Here is a 24,703-nt window from a genome sequence, read left to right as displayed (position 1 = left end):
AAATCATTTAACATACAACTTATAAATTAGTTCTTATCAATTTTTCGCATTCTATAAATACAATACCAAAAAACAACTAACGATTTTCTTCTTGTGAATGATAATAATTATAGTCACTGATTATTTGGCAGTGTTCGGGATAATTTTTTTTTTCTTTTTGTTTAGAAATATCTTACACGCACGTCTTTAGTTTTTGCTGCCAGTCATTGGATTAACGAACAAGTAATGATAAATTTAAATAAATATCGATTCATAAAGTTAAAATTAAAATTAAAATTAAAATTAAAATTAAAATGCTTTTTAGCTCTCAATTTCCCGATCAATAAAATAGAATTCAAAAGAAAACTTTTTACATGCTTGAAAAAATGTATATGAACATTTTTTAAAAATAAAAAGATGTGAAAAATTCATCATTACTTATTTGTGACCCTAACATGAAATCCCAACGTATTACTCGTTGTTTCGCAAAAACATTTCTTAACAATCTAATGAAATACAGAAGTCAAGAATAAGTTTTAAACATACAGCACAATTTTATAATACATTCACATCGTATTGTTTTTTTTTAATTAGCTTCTTTCAGTTCTAACTTCAATATTTAAATTGAAGCCTATGATGTAGTTTTTGTTTTTAAAGCTTTTATATAACCAGAATGTTTACAAATTATTATAAACTTCTGAGGTACTCTAATCAATGATATATAAATACATGAAATAATTTATTAATGTCTTTGTTGGTCTGGAGTTGATTTCAGAATGTCAGGTTGAGTTGGAAGACAGCTTGAACCTGGAGTTTATAAAATAAAATCAGATAGTCTCAAAATTTATCAAAAAAGGGAGAAAATTACTCAAAAAAAAACATTTTTTAATTTTCCAATAGTAAAAGTATTAATAGTAATAATTAAAACAAACCTTCAATTAGTTCTACTTCTGACAATAATTTCTAATTAAATAACTTAATTCATAAATAGATGAACTTCAAAAGATATTAATATGAAATTTTATAAAACTTCAATTTTAAATGAATTTAATTTGAAATTTTAAAGAACTTAGATTTTTTAAAAATTGTAATATTTCATATTCTTCTGAAATAAATTAAATTTTTTAATATATATCTCATTTATTATTAAAAATAATGGATTTATAAAAAAAATTTAGTTAAAAACAATAAAAAAAAATTGCATTTTGGAGAAGTTATAAATGATTGCAAAAATTCAATTATATTCAAAAGTTTAAAAAAGTTCTCGTCAAAATTACAATTATCTTTATAAATAATAAAATTCTTCTCCAAAATTCAATTATTTTCAAAAATTTCCCTCAATCAATAATTTTCAATATTTAGTATTATAATAAAATCGTCCAAAAGAATTATTTTCATAAATAATAAAACTCATATCAGAATTTCAATTATTTTTAATTCAATTTTAATCGAATTCCTCGAAAAAATGTAATTATTCGAAAATTTAATTCAAATTCGTCGAAGGAATTTAATGATTTAAAAATTTATTGATAAAATTCTTTATAAGAATTCAATTTTAAGAAAAATTCAATTATCCAATAAATTATTTATTTTTGTATTCGTCTCAAGAATTCAATTATTTTGAATTTCTTCGCAGAAATTCAATTACGTTCAAAAAATTTCAAAAATTCTCGTCAAAATTTCAATTATCTTTATAAATAATAAAATTCTTTTTCGAAATTCAATTATTTTCTAAAATTTTAATAAAATTCTTGGTAAAATTCCAATGATTTTCAAAATTTTTTCCTGAATTCAATGATTTTTAATTTCTACTATTTTAATAAAAATTTCCAAAAGAACTCAATTATTAAAAAAAAAATGTTAATAAACTTCTGCGCAAGAATTGAATTATTTTCATAAATAATAAACTTTCTTGAAGGAATTAAATTATTTTCATTAATAATAAAATTCTTCGAAAGAATTCAATTTTAGTAAAATTTGGCGAAAGAATACAATTATTTTTAAAAATATTAATTAAATTGAATTATTTTCAAAAATTCTGGTTTAGAAAATTTTTTTTTAAGTGTTTAAAAATAATTTAATTTTCCTTAGAATTCAATTAAAATTGTATTTAAAATATAAATGAATTTCAGCAAAAATTTCATTATTTATGAAAATAATTTAATTCTTGAATTTAATTTTATTAAAAGTTTTTTAAATAATTGAACTCCTGTGAAAAATTCAATTATTTTTTTAAATAATTGAATTTTCTCGGAGAATGTTTACAAGATTTTTAAAAATAATTGAAATTTTTGAAGAAATCAATTAAAATTGTATTGAAAATAAGTGAAATCCTGATAAGAATTTTACATTTTTTCGAAAGAATTCAATTATTTAAAAAAATGTTGATAAAATTCTTGAAATGAATTCAATTATATTCAAATTTTTTTTTATAAATACTTTACAAGAATTAAATTATTTTTAGTACATTAAGAATTCAATTATTTACAAATTTATAGATACAATTCTTTATGAGAATTCAATTTTATAAATATCTATGCAATTTTCAATAAATTATTTTTTTTTGTATTTAAATAATTGAATTCTAGTAGAATTTTCTAATACATAATTATTAAAAAATGGATTTCAGTTAAAATTTTTAGATAATAATTGAACATTAAAAGCAGTTACAACGTAACTGTTTAGAAATAATTTAATTTTGAAAAGTTTTTAAATTAAAATCTTGGAAAATTTGAATTTTTCAATTAATTTTTTTTAAAAAGTTTAACTGAATTTAAAAAAAAATTATTTCATGCTTTTATTTTCTAATATATAACTAATTGAAGAATTTTCAAATAAACTAAATTTCGTGTAAAATTGAATTGTAAACAAATGGAGTTGAAAATTATTAAAAATAATTGATTTAAAGAAAAAGTTTAGTTAAAAATTCAATAAAATAATAATTGAATTGAATTGATGAAAATAATTTTGAAGAAGTTACAGGAAAAATATTTTTTTTTAGTAAAAAATAATGATTTTATCACTCGATCCTCTTTAATAAATCTTTAATAAACTCCGAGTCTTCGACTCGGAGCAATCGATGTCTTCATGTTTTATAATAATTTTTTTAAAATTGTTTAATTTCAAAAAGGTTTGAATTTGAAATTTTTGAAAATCTCAATTCTTATGGAAAAATAATAATAATTAAATATTTATTCAATAAAGAAGTTATTGTTATTTTCGAAAAAATTTTCAATTAGAGAAATTCGTAAATAAATGTAATAGAACATTTTTTTGAGTATCTTGTCATTTTTAGAGTGAATCAGAATATTCTTTAGGGTGAGGGAAAAAGACAAAATTTTGTCTGGAAATCAGGGAAATACAAAATTAAATTTTTATAGCAACCCTGTTAATATTTAAAAAAAACTTACCAGTCTGGAGTTTTATTGTAGACTTGAGAGATCTATGAGAACCATTTCTCGTTAAAGTATTCATTTGTGGTGTTCCAGGCAATGTGTGACCCAAGGCATTCATATAATCAGCAATCAGAAGTGTTATTTCTAAAATCTAGAGAAAAAAATGAAATAAAATAAAATTTTTGTTATTAAGAATATCGATTTTTAACAATTATTTTTAAAATTGTGATTAAAATTTAAAAGCAAGTAGTTACCTTCGGTTTACTGAGAATAAACAAAAGCTTTTGTTCTGCAGCACCTTCGTCTGGACATGCTACTAACATAAAATCGTCTAAACATCCTCCAAAAGTAATTATATTCGAATAATTATAACGACATCTCACTGCCATTGTTTGTGTTTCTAATAAAGTCACACTGTCCTCAGAAACAGCAATCCAAAGGGTAATTTGTTCACTTTGCTTTATCTGTAACAAAAATTATCAACAATTTAGCACTCTTCATATTTTATTATGAATTTTTTTTTTATTATTTATTAATAGAAAATTAAATTATTTTGGATAATTTTATTAGAGTTTTTATAAATATAATAAAATTTTTTGAAGAATTTCTTGAAGTTTTTTGAAAATAATGTCGGGTTTAAGTAATTTTAATTGAAATTTTTGAAAATAATATAATTAAATACTGAATTTTTTATAACTTTGTAAAATTTAATAATGATACAATTTATAATTTAATATTTATAATTAGAAATTAGATTATTGAATTTTATTAAAATTGTATTGAAAATAATTTAATTCCTAAGAAGAATTGTATATTATTTATAAAATTAATTATTTAAAAAGTGAGGAAACAAAAAAGCAAATATAGAAGAAGATATTTTACCTTCCCTTGGTATAAGGTTGCACCGAAGAAAGGCCATTTTCTTGTACAAGTTAAATATATTCTAACACAATCTAAAGTACTGCGTCCTCTAAGTGAAATCCACTTCTCCTGCAATTTTTCTTGTAAATCTCTGTGAAGAAATACAGAAAAATAAAATATTTGATCTTTCTTACCAGAATAAAATAATGAAATAAATAATCATCTTCTCTTAATTGTTAAAATGAATTTTCGTCAAAAATCAATAAAAGTAGAAAAAAATACATTTTTCTTTGATATTTATAAAGAAAAATTATTAATAGACTAACCTGAGTTGATCAGCAGTTATATTAGACCGATACCTAATGGGGTAAAACTTATCTAGTGCTTGCAAAACGAGATGATTACCACTGCCTTGTCCACTCCCTCGCACCTTATCAGTATTATATTCTCCAAAGTCAATCTACGAGAATAATAATTGAAATAATTAACTGAAAAATTCACCCTCAATTAAAAATAATTATTAACAACAAAAATAAATACCTGAGCCATCAGTGCTGCTAATTCAAAAGCTAATTCGCGATTCAGAGGAAATTTTCCTTGCACCACTTGAAGATTTACTTGATAACACAATAAAAGTCTTTCTCGATCTGTCTCCATTTTCGCCGCATGCCGCCAATAGCATCTCGATTTGTACGTCAATTGTATAACTCTTGTATTTTCAAATTTGCCCGATCCCTTCTCCCTCAAGGCGGTTTCCCACTTTGAAATTATGTCACACAACTGAAAAGAAATTGAAATTTAGCAAATAATTAATTTTTCAGTTTAGACGTAATTTTATTTTAATCCTCCTAAGGTTTTATTTTTCAATTTTTTATGGCTGAATTGAAAATTGAATTGCGAAGGAAAAATACCTTTGATTGAAGATCAATAAAGTGTTCGAGATCTTTTTCAATTGGATCGTCGCTGAATAGAGTGAAACCAGATTGATGAACATCACGGCAACCAATCTCCTGATTTAACGTCGAGAGAAATTCCTCGATTGTTGTACTTCCATCGAAGCTTACAACCTGATAAGTGCCATTCAAAAAATGAACAGGTATCGCGTGTGGCAATGAATGATGATAGGGATTTTTCAATAAAATCGACAGCACTTCCATTCTCGATGGTTTCACTTCCCTTCCGCCATTCTGCAATGTTCTCTCCAAAGCTCTTTCGCAGTACGCCGCATACTTGCCACATTCGGTTCTGAAATTTTTATCAATTCTTATATTAGCACAAAAAAATATTAAATTATGTTTAAATAAAGCATATGAATTTTATATGTCAATACAAAATATTAAATTGTTAAAATTTTAATTAATTACAGGGCTCGAAAAGACAATTAAATTTATTTATTAGAAAATAAAAACTCCAAATATAATATAAAAAAAATTCAATACAATATTTAATTTTTGCTAAGAATATTATTACTCTTGAAAATAATTGAATTTCTGGAATAATTTGTAACTTTTCCAAAATTAAATTTTTTTCGTGTTTATAACTAAAATTCTTCTACAAATACATTTTTTAAAATAATTTTTGAAAAAGTTTTTTGAGAATTTTCAAATTCATTTGTATACAATTCAATTTTACTAAAATTTCAATTATTCGTAAATTCTTCAATTAAGTATATACATTAGAAAATAAAAACGTAAAATAATTTAAAAAATAAATCCGCAATTGAAATTTCTCATAAAAATTAATTCTACAGAATTGTTAGTTAAAAATATAAAAAATTCAGATTTTCAAAGATTTTAATTTGAAACCTTTTCAAAATTCAATTATTTCAAAAATCCACGCTCTAATGCTTTTAATATTAAATTATAATCTAAAATATTAACTGAAATCCATTTTGAAATCAATTTTAATAAGAAAATTCTGATAGAATTCAATTATTTAAAAACAAAGAAAAATAATTTATTAAAAATTGCATATTTATAAAATTGAATTCTCATAAAGAATTTTATCTATAATTGTTTAAATAATTGAATTCTTAATGTACTAAAAATCATTGAATTCTTGTAAAGTATTTATAAAAAAAATTTGAATATAATTGAATTAATTTCAAGAATTTTATCAACATTTTTCCAAATAATTGAATTCTTTCGACAAAATGTAAAATTATTATCAGGATTTCACTTATTTTCAATACAATTTTAATTAATTTCTTCAAAAACTTCAATTATTTTTAAAAATCTTGTAAAAATTCTCCGAGAAAATTCAATTATTTAAAAAAATAATTGAATTTTTCACAGGAGTTCAATTTTTAAAAAACTTTTAATAAAATTAAATTTAAGAATTAAATTATTTTCATAAATAATGAAATTTTTGCTAGAATTCATTTATATTTTAAGTACAATTTTAATTGAATTCCAAGAAAAATCAAATTATTTTTAAACATTTTCTAAAAATTTTTTTAGAACAGAATTTTTGAAAATAATTGAATTTAATTAATATTTTAAAAAATAATTGTATTCTTTCGAGAAATTTTACTAAACTTGAATTCTTCCGAAGAATTTTATTATTAATGAAAATAATAAATTTAATTCCTTCAAGAAATTTTATTATTTATGAAAACAATTAAATTCTTGAGAAGAATTTTATTAAACATTTTTTTTTAATAATTGAATTCTTTTGAAAAATTTTATTAAAATAGTAGAAATTAATCATTGAATTCAGAAAAAAATTTGAAAATAATTAAAATTTTTTCCAATATTTTATTAAAATTTTAGAAAATAATTTAATTCCTTCAAAAAAGTTTATTATTTATAAACATAATTGAAATTTTGACGAGAATTTTTGAAAAATTTACGGTCCTTTTTAAAAAAAAAAACGTACTTTTACGGACTTCAAACAAATTTACGGACCTAGTTCGAGCCCTGTAATTAATTAATTAATTAATTAAGTGTAAATTGAAAATTGTAGAAAAAGAAATTTTAGAAAAAAATACTCACTTGGAGTCGGCGTTTCTTTGAAGGTGTAATTTCAGGTACCATAGAAGACGATTATTTCGGGGCAAAAATAATGAGACGGCGAGTGCCAATAGTTGCCATCCTTGGACCAGAACATATTGGGCTGGATTCGTTTTGCACTCGAGGACGTTTGACGTTGAATGTCCCTGTGTGAGCGGAGGACTGTGAGAAGTGGAAGCCGTCGACAGAACGTCCGCATTTTCACCACCGCCGTTTGCCGCGGGGTTTTGCGTATCGCAGGTGAAGAGAGATTGCGTTGCGCATAGTAGGAGTTGCTGTAATGGTATGCTGGCATACTACTATGGCCATTTCTTTCGACCATACTTACATGATTTTTCTTTTCAAAAATTATATATACACACACGTTCATCACACGTATATATTTCTTAATTTTTTTTGCCCTCGAAATTCATAGTTCAACAATTTCTATTATTTTCTAAATCAATTCTTTATCAATTATCAAATACAAAATCTCCATTAATTTACTTCTCCAAATTAGAATTCAAATTCAAATCCTTTTTTTGTTTGAAACATTAATTTGAAAAATTAATTATCATCTTTTACTTAAAAAATTAATTTTAAAATCTTGGAAAATAAATTATTAAAAAAAAACAATCATTTTACTGTAAATTTAATATTTTGAAAACGAAATGAAAAATAATTCACTATTTTTACTACTAATTAGTCTAAATTCAATTGAATACTTTTCGTAATCAATAATCAGTACGAATTAAATAAATTAAATTACCTAAATTTTTCCCAAATAAATGATATTATTTTGTAATTAGTGAACTATAAATTTTCGATTAAAAAATATATACATGTTTTATATAGATGACTCTTCATTTTCAGAACAGTTTGAATTTAATTTTCTAAATTGAATGCATTTTAAGTTAAAAACTTTATAAATGAATGAAATTATTTTAATATGCTGATTGTCAAATTTTTCCTGCAAAAAGTTTTGCAAGTTTTCAAAAATAATTTCCCTTAATTTTCAATTAATAATTCATTGGCAAATGTTAAGCGCGCGGAACGAGATATTCAATTTATTATTATTATGAAAATTGTGAAATTCTTTATTTTCAAATATAAATTTTTAAATAATTACTTAATAAAAATTTTCAAAATTCACTTATTAACTTCTTAAATAATTAATTATTACTGTTCATATTTTCAAAAATATTAATATAATTCTTTGCAGAGATTTCAATTATTTTCATAAATAATAACATTCATCGGAAGGATTCAATTATTTTTATAAATAGTAAATTTTTTTGCCCAAATTCAATTACTTTCAATAAAATTTTAATAAAATTTTACTAAAGAATTCAATTATTTTTAAAAATTTTAATAAATCCATCAAAACAATTCAATAATTTTTTTATACAACTTTTGAAAAATTTCATGAAAGAATGAACTTTTTTTAAATTTTTAATAAAATTTTGCACAAGAATTCAATTATTTAAAAAAATTTTTTAAAATCCAACAAAAGAATTCAATAATTTTTTTAAATAGTAAAAAATTTGCAAAAATTCAATTATTTTCAATACTATTTTACGAAATAATTCAATTATTTTCTAAAAATTTTAATAAATCCATCAAAACAATTCAATAATTTTTTATAAAACTTTTGAAAAATTTCACGAAAGAATGAACTTTTTTTTTATTTTTAATAAAATTTGGCGAAAGAATTCAATTATTTTTAAAATCCAACAAAAGAATTCAATTATTTTCATTAAAATGTAGTTCGAAAGAATTCAATTATTTTCTCAAAATTTTAATAAATCATTTCAAATCAATTCAATAATTTTTAATACAACTTTTTAAATAAATTTCATGAAAGAATTTACTTTTTTTTAATTTTTAATAAAATTTCACGAAAGAATTCAATTATTTTTCAAAATTTTAATAAATGCAACAAAAGAATTCAATTTTCTTTAATTTTTAATAAAATTTTTTGAAAGTATCCAATTATTTTCTATGCTTCAATAAAATTCCTTGAATGAATAAAATTATTTTAGAAAATTGTAATAAAATTCTCAGAAGAATTTATTTGTTTTCTAAAAATTGAAATAAAATTCAATAATCAAATGTTTAATTGCAATTATTAAGAAACACGATTATTTTAAAAACTTGATAGAAATTGCTCATATAATTTAATAATAACTTTCAAAAAACTTCAATTAAAATTTTATTAAATAATCTCCATTCTTTAAAAAAAGATTGAAATAAATTCTTCAAAAGAATTTAATTAAGATTCTCAAAAAATGTTAATAAAATTCTTCGCAAGAATTCAATTATTTCTATAAATAATAAAGTTCTTTGCAAGAATTGAACGATTTTCAATAAATTAATTTTAAAATTGAAAATATTTGAAAAGAAAAATTATTTAAAAATTTAAGAAACAAAAAAGCAAAATTTTTTCTATTCTGAGAAAGAAATTATTAAAATTGCTATAGCATTTAAAATTTTTGGTTTATCATTAAGAAAGAAATATCTAATTTTTCCAACTGAATTACGATGAATATTTACTATTAAAATAAGCAAAATTCAATTCGTAATGATAAGTGAATTTTTACTATGGCTATTTTCCTTTAAACTAGTAGCAAAACTCAACTAACTGAATCTAAGAAAACTAACTTCAATTTTACTAAATAAAAAGCATGAAAGAAATTTTTCATATTAATAAATTATATAATGTGAAGAATCAGCTACATTTTTCATTGAACGATTGTACACCATTAAATTGATGAATTAGAAATTAATTTTCCGCGTAGTCTTATTTATTATTAATTGCGTAAAAATCAATGCATTTTAGAAATATGCGAAAAAATGAATGCAATTTTAAAAGCGAATGGAAAAAAATGCAATGACACTGGCCGACATATAAAATATTCATTTTTTGTAAAAATAAAGTGATTTTCTTGTAGATTGGAACTCGAGAAAATTTTTTAATTTTATAAAGACAGGTTTTATTTCTCTTCTGTTTTTTTCATTTTCTTTTTAAATACAAATGTTAGAAAGAAAAAAAACTTGCCTTGGATAAAAATAATTTTGACGTGAATCTACGTGAAATTACTTTTTAATTTACCAAAAAGCATTATATAAATATCGACTAATGGACTGCTGGCAGTTGAATAGCAAATATATACCTTTATATCCCCTACTCGTAAAACTAGATCTCTACGCTGCATTCAAACATAGTGTCGTAATATATATATATATTTCTAAAATAATTTTAAAAGGAAGAAATAAAAAATTGAGTCTAGAGAAGTTGTTTCCTGTGTGCAAATTATCATGTATACACCAACATACCATTCTGCAGGTGTGTGTCTCACAGAACATATTTTGACAAATATTTTTTTTTCATTTTTAAGGGAATTTTTCCCAATTCAAAAAAAATTAATTATCAAAAAAATTAATTAATTCTAATTTTTTGTCGAGATATGTTCACGTCAAGAGTGGGATAACTTTAAGATATATTTAAGTATTTTCAAAAAGGAAAAAAAATCTACTATTTTGTGTGAATAGTAAAAATTAATAAAAATTATCTTACAACATTAGTTGCATGCAGCATCAAAATAATGTGAGTAACAGAAAAAGACAACACATTGAAAGCAGCAAATGAAAATTAAAAATGTTTTATGTGCTCGGATGGAAAAAATTGTGATAATAAAAAACTTTATCAAGTATTAGTTTTTTTCTTCAAATTACTTCAAAGAAAATTAGAAAATTCAATTGAAATGAAAATAAAACTCAATCGCCAATTAAAAAAAAATTAAAAACTGTATTCCAAAATTTTTTCTCAACAAAATTGATAAATTAGATAATTTATTTACAACTACTGCAAAAGTATTTTTAAACAATTGTTAAAGTATATTAATTTAAATTTTTTAATTTACACTAATCGAATTAATTTAAAAAAAGAACTTTGAAAAAAATAGGCGATTGATTAGAATTTTCACACTGAACGAAAAAACAATTTTTGAAATAAATTGACTGCACTGCTTTAACAATACCATAATAGTAAAATGATTAGTTTTATGGTGTCGTATGTGCTTAAGTAATATGATAAGTAAAAAAGATGCTCTCTAGCATAATACTTGACCAAGTTCAGTCTGTTAAAAGTTCGTCAAGTACATTGTCTAAATGATTATCACCCGAAAATAATTCACAGTTATGAATGAGAAAAGCGCCAATTATTCTAAGATAGTATAAATGAGCAATTTTTCTATTTCTATTTCTAATAAATAGTCTATTCTAGTTAATAATTAATATACGAATGTCAACACAATTCATAAAGAATTTTTCTTGACATATTTAAAAATAAAAAATAATTAATTGTTAATCATTTCTTTCATTATTATAACTGAAAATACATTATTAAGCTCGATTTTTATTTTTATATAATTTATATAATTTATATCAATATTTTTAATTATTAAACGTATAATGAATGTAGAGAAACCTAATTTTATACAAATAATATAATGAAAATGAAGAGTTGAAAAATTAATTTCTACAAAAAGACAAAAAATAAAGTAAATAAATTGAAAAATAGAATAAAAATAGAAAAAAGTAGAGTATAACAAAATAATTAAAATTTATCATTGTAACTGTAATTGTATAATAAAATAAAATATTGAAAATAAAGTAGACATTTTTCTTCAAGCAGTAACCAAAAAATATTTTCAATATCGTAATCACTTTAGACAAGACTGACTACTTTTTTTCTTTTAACAAAAAAAACAGACTGTAATCCAATGTACCATTTTTCTTTTAGAAGAAGAGAAGAAGAAGAAGAAGAAAAAATATCCTTTTGTTTTGTCTGTAGGTTGAAAAAATCAAAAATGGTACAATGGTGTTAAATGTGTTAAACAATAAGCAGGACTTACAACGCGCGCAGTACCCAGCGACACTAGTCTTGCGGCCTTTTTTACCTGTACGCCTAATCGTTGCTGAACGTGACGACTTGTCTGCTTTACCAATGCACAAATGAATTCCGACTGGAGTTCAGGTTGATCCAAACACTGCTGCAATGCATTTTGTGCAAGAACCACGTGATAGTCGATTCCCGCCTGTTCCACTGCCACTGACATAAATAATTGGCACGCCTGTTTTTTTAACACAAAAATAATTAGTTAAATAAAATAAACAAGAGTTTTGTTAAAAAATGAATTTAGATTTAAATTATTTTTAATAATTTTTTTTCTTTCATGAATGTTCATAAAAATTTTTAAAATAATTAAATTTTTAAAAATAATTATATTTTTCGAGGAATTCAATTAAAAATTAAAAATTCAATTAAATACTAAAAGTAATTGAAAGTCTGGGATGAGTTTTATTATTTATAAAAATAATTTAATTAAAAAAAAGAACTTTATTATTTATGAAAATAATTTATAAATAATTGAATTCCTGTGAAATTTTTATTATTTATGAAAATAATTAAATGTTTGAGTAGAATTTTATTTAAATTTCTTTTTAATAATTGAATTCTTTTGTGAAATTGTATTACAGTAATAGATACCTACTGAAAATCATTGAATTAAGGAAAATTTTTAAAAATAATTGAATTTCTGCAATCATTTGTTAATTTAATTTTTCTTTTAGTATTTTTAACTAAAATTCTTCTCTTAATCCATTATTTTTAATAATCAATTAAACATATATTAAAAAATTTAACTAATTTCAGAAGAATTTGAATTATTAATGTTTTTAAAAAATCTAGGTTCTTTAAGATTTCTAATACAATTCATTGAAAATTGAAATTTTACAAAATTTTAAACTATAACCTTGAAGTTCATCTTTTTTATGAAAATTGTAAACACAACTCTTTTAAAATTGAATTAATTTTGAAATATTTAAGTAAAATTAGATTACAAGAATAAGCACAATAACTTTAGAAAACAACAATTTTACAGGATTTCGATAAAAATTTCCTGAATTTTCCAGGTTTTTAGGTTGCGTGGCAGCCCTGAATAAATAAATTTAGATTTAAAAAAGATTAATAGATACCTTGAATAATTTAATAGCTTCAGTTTGTAATGATTCGGAATTCAAACTGGTTAATGGACTAGTGATGTTTTCTTTAGTGTGTAAAAGTAGAGGATGTCTCCAAAGAACACAACTCGGATCGCCGTCAGTTTCCATCAATCTTTGTACTAGTTGTTCGTATTGTGTTCCTGCATTTGGTCCACCACCGGAAACGACTGTTAAATGATAGAGCCAATTGTCCTTGTCCTGTTTGTGTGGAATTAATAAATAAGTTGGACACTGATGCGTTGGAAATATTCCAATCGTTCGCTCATAAGGACATTCAGAATCTCTTTCCTCGCTGTCGCTGTCCGATACGTGTTCCACTTCCTCCACGCGAGCATCTCTCATATTTATCTGACCAATTGGATTCTGCAATGGTTATTTCGAAATAAATAATTAAATTCTATTTGATAAAGTAGTAAAAATATTACTCAATAAATAAAAAAATATAATAAAATATAATAAAGTATATTAAAGTTTAAAAATATTCTCACCGTATCGTTCATACACTTGAAATAAAGAAACATTTTCCCGATAAGAACGCACCAACATTTCTTTGAGTGACCATTTTTGACTTTCGTGAGCCATCCTTGAATTGTCGGCTTATTCTCTTCGCCGTTTAACAAGAGTTTTGTTGCATTTCGTTTTTGAATATTCTGTAAAACTCTTATCCAATCCTCCATAGTCGCAATACAATCGGCTGTTAAATAATAAGTCTTTTTCCCCGTCGCTATTTCGAAAGTAGCTGCACCATCGGCTCTATTTATTCTAAACAAATCAATTATTTTATTATTTATTATTTTCAATCTACATTAAATTCTTTTTTTTTTTGCGAAAATAAAGAACAAACCTGCAGACGTCATCTAAAATAATTTGCCCTTGCGGTTTACGATTAATATCATTCTGGCTCTTCCAATAAGTTAATACGCCGTTCTTCAGTACAAACCACCGTTTTCTCCACGTTTTCAGTTTGCCGCCAAGTTTTGCCAATTGACCGGCTTTCTCTAGAGACTCCTGTCGTTTCGGACTATCGCCGGAGACTCGCATTAATAAATTAGGAATACTGGATTCTAATGACGTTAAACTGAGAGCGTCGGGAGGTATTGCGTAATCTTCAGACAATCCCGATTCTAAAGATGTATCTTGAAATATTAATTATTTTGTAACATTTTGTTGACAAGTTCATATTATCAATCAAATATAAAATTATTAAAATACCAGCAAATATGAACTTTAATTTTTAAATAATTTCTGATTCAAAATTTTTAAACTAATTTACTAATTAATTATGTATTTAAAAATCTTCCGGTAATTCCGGTAATTTGTTCGCAGTTTGAAGTTAATTGTTGTTTAATTTTTTGTTTCCTAAACGTTTTTAATAATTTTTCTTTTCAAATATTTTCTATTTTAAAATTAATGTATTAAAAATCATTGAATTCTTGTAAAGAATTTTATCAAAAAATTTGAGAATAATTGAATTACTTTCAAGAATTTTATTATTTAGAAAAATAATTGAAATCCTTTCAAGAATTTTATTATTTAGAAAAATAATTGAATTCCTTCCAAGAATTTTATTTTAAAAATCATAATTTAATTCTATTAAAAAATGTCTTTGAACTTTTTTAAAATAATGGAGCTTCTTTAATAATTTTAATTAAAAATTTCTAAAGTAATTGAATTTTATGAACAATTTCTATCAAGTTTTTAAAATAATCGTGTTTCTTAATTATTGAAATTAAACATTTAATTAATGAATTTTATTTCAATTTTTAGAAAATAAATAAATTCTTCTGAGAATTTTATTACAATTTCCTAAAATAATTTTACTCATTCAAGGAATTTTATTGAAACATACAAAATAATAAGATTCTTTCAAAAAAATTGATTAAAAATTTTTAAAAAGTTCAATTCTTCTGTTGCATTTATTAAAATTTTTAGAAAATAATTGAATACTTTCGAAGCATTTTATTAAAAATTTAAAGAAAATTAAATTCTTTCATAAAACTTTATTAAAATTGTATTAAAAATAATTGAATTTTTGCAAAGAATTTTATTATTTATAAAAATAATTGAATTCTTTTAAAAAGTTTTATAACGGATTAAGAAAAAAATTGAATTCTTTCGTGAAATTTTATTAAAAATAATTGAATTTTTGGAAAGATTTTACTATTTAAGAAAATAATTAGATTGCTAATATTTTAGAAAATAATTGGATTTTTTCGTGAAATTTCATTAAAATTTTTGTTGAAAATAATTGAATTTTTGCAAAAAATTTTACTATTTATAAAAATTATTGAATTCTTCCGAAGAATAATTGAATTCTTGCGAAGAATTAAATTAAAATTTTTGAAAATATAAACAATAATAATTAATTATGTAGGTACTTAATAAGTGAATTTTTTAAATTTTGATTATGAAATTGTTCAAAAATTTATATCAATATAATTTTAATAGAATTTCTCGAAAGGATTTAATTATCAAATTTATTTATTTCTTAAAATATTAATAAAATTCAATATTAAAATTGTTGAATTACATTTATTAACAAATGCGATTATTTTAAAAACTTGAAAGAAATTCTCCATGAAATTCAATTATAATTATATTTTGAAAATTTTCAATTAAAATTATTAAAAAGAATAATAATTTTTAAAAAATTTAATTCTTTTCATAAATAATAAAATTCTTCGCGAGAATTCAATTACTTTCAATACATTTTTAATAACATTTTCCGAAATAATGAAATTATTTTCAAATTTTTTGATTCAATTCTTCTTAAGAGTTCAATTTATATAGTAAAAAATTTAAAAAATGTAATTAAAAATAGACAGATACATACCACGCTTGACACTTTTGCTTGGCGAGCCATTCGAACTTCTTTTCGCCGGACTCAAACTGCTCGTTGTTTTAACACTTTTCGATGGACTGCTGCTACTCGCAAGTGACGAATCCGTATTATCAGACGAACTGTTTGTTATTCTCGTATTTGATTCGAGCTGATTTGGATGATCTTCGCCGTCGGAACTATCGTCAGAACTATCGCCAAATGGAATCGATCTGATTTGACTCGCGCGACCTATTTAATTATTTTACAATATTAATAAAATAGACGAAAAAATTATTATAAAATTATATTATAATTAAAAACTAAAATATAAAAAAAAAGAAATGTAAACCTTTGACGGTGGCGTAAACCGGAACGGATATATCGCAATATCCTTGAGAATTATGTGCTGCCAAATTATGTCCCATTGCTTGCGAATACTTTGAGGAATTTGTATTTGTTGTTGATGGCGCAGATTCTTCATTGGTAGGAGGACCAATGCCCAATCCACCGTCTGCAATCTGTAATATATTAAATAAAAAGAATAATAGTTTAATTTTAACTTTAAGCACTTTTTGCGTAAATGAAAGTTCGAAACATTTAAATAAAAATCAAGAAAAAGTTAATAATTTAAATTTAATTATTTAAATAGTATGTAATTATACTCTGAATAGTTAATATTATTTCGAAAACAAAAAAAATTAAAATTAAAAAAAAAATTAAAAAAAATTAAACTTAAATTCTTTTTTCAAATCAAAACTAAATAAGTTGAACTGAAAAAAATAATAAAAAATGTTTTAATGTTTTTGTGTAAAATTTGGATGTATATTATTTTTGATATTAAATGAAATTAAATTTACCGATTCTTTATTAATAAATTCTTACCTGATAAATTTTTGCTTCCCAACTAGGAAACCTATGAAGCGGAGGCGTAGGTGGTCGTGGATCTTGACTCGTGGGTTGATTCCAATTAATTCCCTCTCTACTTGGAGTGTATATTTCAGCATAATCGTGAATTGTTTCCGAATTACTGTTTCTACTTGAATCCGATACTCCAGTCATACTTGGTAACATTACCAAATTTTCCACCGCTGCCGCCAGTTCCTCGGATAACAAACTAGAATTAAAAAAGAAAAGATATTTCTTTTTACTCTTTTACATTTTTCGATTATAATTTATTATTTTTCAAATTTAAAAACAAGTATCTTTTTATCTAAAACATTTAAATTTTCAAGAGACAAATTTTTCTTTACATACCTCGAATCCATATTGCTGGTGTTAATGACTCCTTGAATATTTCCGCAAACCGATAAATGCCTTCTGTGCCTTAAACCTGTTTGCGATTCGGAAACACTTTGAATATCTTCCGCTACCGTTTGCGATGATTCTTCAAGATTTTCGGATTGTCTCCGCAGCATAGGATCAACTTCAAGAGACAATAATCCTCTCGAAGAAATCTATAAATATAAATTAATTAAAACCTTGTTTGCTCTATAACCCAAAAAGAATATTTATTAAAAAAGTTTCTTCTCATGTAAAGATTAAAATGAAAAATAGAAATAGAAAAATAGAATAAACATAGAAATATGTAGAGGAAAATATAACAAAAGATGTCAAATAAAAGTTAAATAACAAAAATTGGAAACTGAAATAGAAACAATAGAATAAAACTTTCTTCTTTTGTATTAAATATAAAATGAATATTTCTTTTATTCAAAACAATAACTAAAACTAACGAGATAAAATAAAATCGAGATAATTGAGAGCAGTGATATAGAAAATAAAATCAAATAACAAAAGAAATACAAATATAGAAACGAGATAAATAATCAATAGAATAAATAATAACAACTCACAGGTGGTCTCAATCCAATGTTAGTTATGTGATTTCGTAATAATTCCAATTGTTGATTGCATTTATTATTTTGTTCTCGGAGATGTTGATTTTGTTGTTCAAGCTCGCGAAGTTTATTTGTTACCCATTCCTTAATTCTTGCGGCTTTTGCTTCAACTTGTCTTGCGTCTTGCAAACGTAATTGTCTCTGTGAAGACAAATTTTTTAAATACATTATTATAATTTGAAAGAAAATTTTAATTCTTCCTCTTTAAATAATTTGGAATTTACTTTCAAATTTATTTCCAAACTTACTTCAAAATATATTTCAAATTTATTTCTAAATTTATTTACAAAATTATTTCCAAATAATTGGAATAATATTTATTTCAATATTAACGGGACAAGTCCGTTTCTAATAAAAAAATGAGAGAATTAAAAATAAGCAATTGTGAGAGTGGAAAATATACTTTTCAATTAACAGAACTGTTGAATGGTAAATTAAATGTTTCTGAATTTTTTATTTTCTGAATAGAAAAATGAAATTTATCAAGAGTTAATTCTATGAAAAAATAAAAAAAATTGTACCTGTTCCTCCACCTGTGTCTCCAATTTCGATATACACGCGCAATGAACGTCTTCGATTGTATCACTTTGAGAGGCAGAAGTTGATGGCAATGAATGTGGAGGAGAACCAACTCTTGAAGCACTTAGGCAATATTCACCTTTTACTAAGCGTTCCTCCATCATGCGCACCTATGAAAATTAATTCAGTAATTAATGACAATTAAAAAAATTTGACAAAAGTTGAAAATTTCTTTTCATATTTTAAATAAATATTAAAATGTCCAACTCGGTAAATTAATTCAAATGAGGTTTTGAAAACTATATTCTTTTTGCAATTTTAATTTTAATTACAATTTTTTTTCAATTTCAATTTCAATTGCAATTTCAATTTTAAATTTTAATTCTAATTTCAATTTTAATATTGATTTCAATTGTAATTTCAATTATAAATATTTTTAATTTAAATTTAAATTAAAATTTTAATCTAAAAATCCAAAAATGCAAATTGATTTAAATATTCATTCATTTAATGTGAGTACAAAGACCATCTGTCAGAAATCAATAGTCCTTATGTTTATGGGATATACGTGCATTATGTTTTGAAGGGAAGCTTTTAGGAAAAAAATCAATATTGTGTTACAGTATCAAGTTTTTTCTCAATGATCATAAAGTACAGCATTTTTTTTTTTGTTATCAATTATATTATTTAAATAATAACTACAATTTTTTAAATTACATTATTTTTAAATTTTCATTTATTATTTGTATTAACAAACAAAAAATTTCGTAAAAAAAAATCATTATTGAAATTGAAAAGAAATTTTCGAAATGAAAAATAAATATTAAAAAGAAATTTTTTATCAAACTCTGTAAAAGAATATAAAATTAATAATATGTCTCGGAACTTTTGCTGAAAAGTCGTATATACGAATATATTCGTGAAAGTCGCAAAGCTATAAAAAGACGCGGTGCCTTTAATTATGAATCTTTCATTTGGGGACCCTCTTATGTCAACTTTTTTCCACAATTTTTTTCTTTTCTTTTTGTTATCTATTTATACACAGAAACATTATTTCAGTTTAGAACATTTTTTCCCGTCAACTCACAAAATTTAAAATATAAAATAAAAAGAATTTTCAAAACAAATTTTAAATTTGAAAAAATATAATTTCAAATATAGAAGTTAATTTATTAAATTGATTCAGATTAGAACATTTTTTCCCGTCAACTCACAAAATTTAAAATATAAAATAAAAAGAATTTTTAAAACAAATTTTAAATCTAAAAAAATAAAATTTCAATTATAGAACTTAATTTATTAAGTTGATTCTAAATATACGATCGAAGAAAGGAAAAATATTTGAAGAAATGTAAATAAAAAAATTTAAGCCTTAAAAAATAAAAATACAAACAAGTAAAATTCGATACAAGTACTAATAACCAGAGAAATTTATTTACAAAATAAATCTACAAAATAGTAAAAATAATAAATAAAAATAATAAAAACAGTAAAATATTGAAAAATGTTACCGGAAAATCGTTGAGCCATGACTTTCAGTGAAAGAACACTTTTTAAATTGGAATTTTTATTTTGCAATTACTGCAAACGAGAAGGAGAGATAAAGAGAGAGATCAAGAGAAAGAGAGAATGAAAGAGATGATATTTTCGAATGTACTGAATTTAATTTAGAAATATGATTTTAGGGCAAAGAAGCTGATTATAGTTTTGGAGTAATATAAGCCATGGAAAAACGACGACTCGAGTTCACAGTACGAGACTGAACTAAACCGTGGAGTTTCCTAGAGTCGGTGACTCATATTGGCTGGGAGCCAATATATGTTGAGGGGTTGGACACAGAAAGCACAAAGCACCACACAATACACGAAACACTATATAAAATAAAAACGGGGGTCGTATATTCTTATCGTTATTATACCGAGACAATTATTAAATTACATACAATTAAATTTTCCTCTCAATAAAAAAAGAGAAACAAAAAATTTCAATATATTTATTTACTTAATAATTCAATTTAGAATTATTCAAAATTATTAATATTATCATTATAAATTAATAAAAATTGAAAAATATAATAATTAAATTTCAACAATGAAAATTAAAAAAAATTCTTTCTTCAAACAAACTCAAGTGTTTTCAACAGAAATTCTGATAAGCATAGTGATAAAACACGATTTTCCAGGACTGATAAATAATTTTCCTGCGTAAATCATTTTTGCTTTCACAAAAGTGAATTTCCAAAATTGAAAAAATCGATTCTTTCGAATACAATATATTAAAAATCGAATTAAAAAATGGGTGAATGAAAAATAGGTATAATATAAATATTAAATAAATTCTACTACTACTTATGTTCGAAATTTTAATGAATTGAAATTTTTAATGAAATATGAATTTCTATTTAGAGATTTTTTTTTTGAAAATACCTTTAAAAATCGTGTCACCGGTAGAAAATCATAATTTAAGAGAAATTAAAATTCACTGAATTTATAAAGCATTTGGTATAATTGATTCATTGAAATTGTTATTAATGCAAAAAATGACCAACTGACAATTCTTTGTTAAAAATGGAAAAATCATAACAAAACACCGACACCGGGATGTGGTCCCTCCATTTTAGCTTTAGAAACAAAAATCAATACAGAGTGAAATAATGGTAAAACATGCGCGTTTCAATGCATGACTATCGTTGTTGAATATATAGATAAAATTCGTGTCCAAAAAAGCTCTCCCGCAAATGATCGAATCGATATTTATTTTGCCTGTGCGAAAAAAAATTGTCATCTCCCTATTAATTTTATTCTAATTATATGAAATAAAAAAAATGGTCTTTATATTGAAAACTATTGAAAATATTTCTCTTTTCGTGGAAAACTTTTTTCTTTGATTGAAAACATTTCTCTTTGATTGAGAAAATTTCTCTTTAATTGAAAAAATTTCTCTTTTAATCTTTTTGGAATAATTGATAAAATTACGAATTGATGGCAATATCATTAATTAAATATACGAAGATGATTTTTTTTACCTTATCTTCAGCATCGTCAGCTCTGCTCTCAGCTTCCAAGACTCGTTGTTCAAGTTCCGAGAGCTGAAAATAAATATGAAATTAAAATCTGTCATTTTGATTACAGTGGAGAAAAAAAATTGCTCGACTTGTAATTTTTGCGAGTAATGATTTCTTTTTGCACTAAATTGAGAATAAAGTGTCAATTTTAATAAGGAATTAATTCCTTTGCTAATTTTATTTAAATTTTCTTTTTTCCTAACTTTTTTCCTCAATTTTCTTTTTTTACTTTTTAATTTTTTTTAAATTTATTAAATTTTTTAATTTTATCAAAATTGAATTTATAACGTTAATAATATTTTTCATTGGCGAAAAATTATTTATCTTATTTAAAATAAAATGACTCATTTACTAGAGCAATAAAAATCTAGGTACAATCTAATTATAAAAAATCGTTATTAAATGTTTTAAAATCATTTAAATATTATTTAAATTTATATTCAAAATTACATTTAAATTTAATTTACTTAAATTTACATTCAAAATTTAAATAATTAATGAATTTAGATCAATTGGAAGAAATAAAAATGAATATAGATAGAGATTTTATTAAATCTATTATTAAAAATAGAACTAATTTCATTCTCAGTGTGTTTAAAAAAAAAGCTTACAATTTTCAAAAAATTGTCCTTTGCTATTATGGAAAAACTTTCTATATGTACAAATTTTAAATTTTACTTTATTTAATTATTTACTTTATTTATTAACAATACTAATTATTAATAATGTAATAAATTTTTAAATGAGTAAAAAGTTCTACAAATTTCGAATTAAAATGTAATCAAAATTTTCCAATTTTGATTAAATTTTGATTCAAAATTTGCAGAATTTTCTACTCATTAAAAAAAAAATGCTACAAATTTCGAATTTTCTACTCATTTAAAAATTTATTACATTATTAATAATTAGTATTGTTAATAAATAAAGTAAATAATTAAATAAAGTAAAATTCTTCAAATTTCGAATTTTAAGTCACTAGAACTCTTTTTTCAAAGTCGAAAATTTCCACAGTAATTAAAGAAAAGCTACCTTTTCACGCAGCATATCTCGAATTCTCGTCGCCTGACTCCGACTCCTATGGAGTTCTAATTGAAGTTCCAAACATCGTTCCTGCCAATTAAATTCCTCGACGGTATTTGAAAATCCATCGAAACTTTTCGAGGCACTGTAAACAAAACTAGATTCCCTTTTCCCATCCATTGTTCCACTGGCACTTGACGGTGTTTTATCCACAAATAATTGATTATCTCCCGAATAATGTTGACTCCCTCCATCTTGTTGATAATGTTTTTTATTGCTAAACGAAAATGATCGTTCAAAATTACCACCGCGACTCGTTGACAATGCAATATCGTATGGCGAATTTAAACTGAAATTCTGTAAATCGCTCGCTTTGTTCTCAAAGGATTTCTGTCCAAAACCAGTTTGTTGATCGAATATCCTTTTATCTGCATATTCAACTTGACCACTTGACTCGGATGTGAATGTATAGGGACTGCATTTAAATGACCTTTTGCCACTGTCACCACCACTGCTGTCTTTTAATTCAACGTATCCTGCATTTCGCGCCGCTTGCGTTGAATTATCATTTTTATGGAAGAGAAGATTTTGAACATTAACGTAAGGTGAATCGCGTGGCGATATATTTATGTCTTTATTCCGTGGTCGAGGCGGTGGCACTGGTGCCTGACAAATTCGCCGTGAATTAAATCTCGGACTCTCTGAGCCAATGAACTCGGCTCGTCCACGTGATCCATCGGATTCACCGGACGATACTCCTCCTCGTCCACCACCTCCTCCTCCTCCTTCTTCTGGCGATGAGTCGTGAACTCGAACACGAAGACGTGGACTGCATGGCGCTGAATTTGAGCCAAAGTCCGAAGTTATTCGACTAATTGGATCTGATATTTGTGAGAGACGACTGCGAATCTCATCCATTGCTTATGAATTTTTCCTTGGAATTTCACGTACTTTTTTCCTTAACATCTTGTCTTGTTTTAATTTTACCTCCTAAATTCTTCCGTTCTCCTTTGACCTAAAGAAATTCGAAAATTTAGTCACAGCAATTAATTAAAAAAAAATATTTCTAAATAATAAAATTGATCATGTTACGTAACAAGTATTAATACTTGTTGAATATACAGATTGAGGGAGCTTTCTGAAACATCAATAATTGCGGCAAAAATAAATACTTATTCCCTATTCCGAAATATTGAAAGAGGGTCACCGAATATTTCAAAAGACAATGTTCTAAAAAAAGAAAAATTCTCTATTTTAAAAGATTTTAAAAATAAACTCAATTCGACATTAATATTTGTCAAGGGGAAAAAGTAGGACAAAATATAATATTTGAAATGGAATCGTCCATGGTGCTCTAACTAATTGTTCTCTGTTTTTTTATTCCAGACCTCGTAATAATCTTATTAAGAATCATTAAGAAATGATCGTTTAAAGAATGAGTATTGTTAATAAGATAATAGGCTCAATCGAATAGGAATTCTTTTTTTTTTAAGAGAAAGAAAAGAGTAAATATTATTAAAAATTGATTATTTTTTCTAATAAATAGATTTTACCTTTTTTTCTTCGTTATTCGTAGTAATGTTTCTCAATGATTGCAAACACTGACACTCCATTATCTAAAATATGCTTCACTGTGTATACAGATTCCACTCTCCTCACGATTTGTTAATATTTTCCCAAATATTTACATGGAGCATCGCACATTATGTTGTTATGACTTTTTACATTAAAGGCCTGTTAATGCACTTGAAAACAAACACTTTGTATATGAAGTGAAATAGAACTTTAAAAATTTCAGAACGATAACGATAATTTCACATTTTCGGAAAATAGATTTAATACACATATCAATACATATGCAAATATTCTATAACGTCTCTCTAATGGAGCGTTTACACCTTCTGTAAAAATTGTCCAGAAAGGAAAATTTGCATTGGAGTAAGAGAGTCAGATACACAGTCTGTGTAATAATAATAACAACAAAAAAAACTGAAAAGCCAACATCCAACAATCTGTCAAATCTATTTAGAATTTAGAAAATAAACTTTTACGAGATAGAAACAGTTTCTGTCCTCTTTCATTCTTGATTT

At 23.7% G+C, this 24,703-nt stretch overlaps 1 protein-coding gene across 7 annotated transcripts; it reads right to left on the bottom strand.

Moving 5' to 3' along the window:
- Positions 1-26: 26 nt before the first annotated feature.
- On the bottom strand, positions 27-24,533 carry LOC122510408 (uncharacterized protein CG43867). 7 transcript variants are annotated; one of them, XM_043625028.1, is made up of 21 exons: positions 24,167-24,533; positions 22,623-23,628; positions 21,555-21,617; positions 18,532-18,699; positions 17,966-18,151; positions 17,367-17,566; positions 16,995-17,226; positions 16,462-16,630; positions 16,125-16,361; positions 14,136-14,415; positions 13,780-14,053; positions 13,265-13,654; positions 12,142-12,360; positions 7,229-7,521; positions 5,147-5,480; positions 4,776-5,015; positions 4,562-4,695; positions 4,257-4,386; positions 3,629-3,838; positions 3,390-3,525; positions 27-786 (listed from the first exon to the last, which is right to left on the bottom strand). In XM_043625028.1, exons 2-21 carry the CDS (start codon positions 23,529-23,531, stop codon positions 722-724), a joined length of 4,869 nt encoding a protein of 1,622 aa, XP_043480963.1. In that variant the 5' UTR covers positions 23,532-23,628; positions 24,167-24,533; the 3' UTR covers positions 27-721. The 7 variants fall into 7 exon arrangements, with proteins under 7 accessions (XP_043480963.1, XP_043480962.1, XP_043480965.1 ...); XM_043625027.1 differs by having other exon boundaries at positions 14,136-14,427; positions 24,167-24,532; XM_043625030.1 differs by having other exon boundaries at positions 7,229-7,392; positions 14,136-14,427; positions 24,167-24,531.
- Positions 24,534-24,703: the final 170 nt, after the last annotated feature.

The sequence above is a fragment of the Leptopilina heterotoma genome, unplaced genomic scaffold (assembly GCF_015476425.1).
Source record: "Leptopilina heterotoma isolate Lh14 unplaced genomic scaffold, ASM1547642v1 Lhet_68, whole genome shotgun sequence".
Classification (NCBI taxonomy): Eukaryota; Metazoa; Arthropoda; class Insecta; order Hymenoptera; family Figitidae; genus Leptopilina; species Leptopilina heterotoma.
This window is presented reverse-complemented; position numbering and strand designations above follow the sequence as displayed.

Excerpts from the sequence above, each read along its gene's own strand:
- LOC122510408 (XM_043625027.1), bottom strand. The coding sequence starts at position 23,531 with ATGGATGAGATTCGCAGTCGTCTCTCACAAATATCAGATCCAATTAGT. Across the intron at positions 17,567-17,965 it reads ACATTGGATTGAGACCACCT|ATTTCTTCGAGAGGATTATT; the intron begins GTGAGTTGTTAT and ends TTATATTTATAG. Across the intron at positions 13,655-13,779 it reads TCAAGTGTATGAACGATACG|AATCCAATTGGTCAGATAAA; the intron begins GTGAGAATATTT and ends TAACCATTGCAG.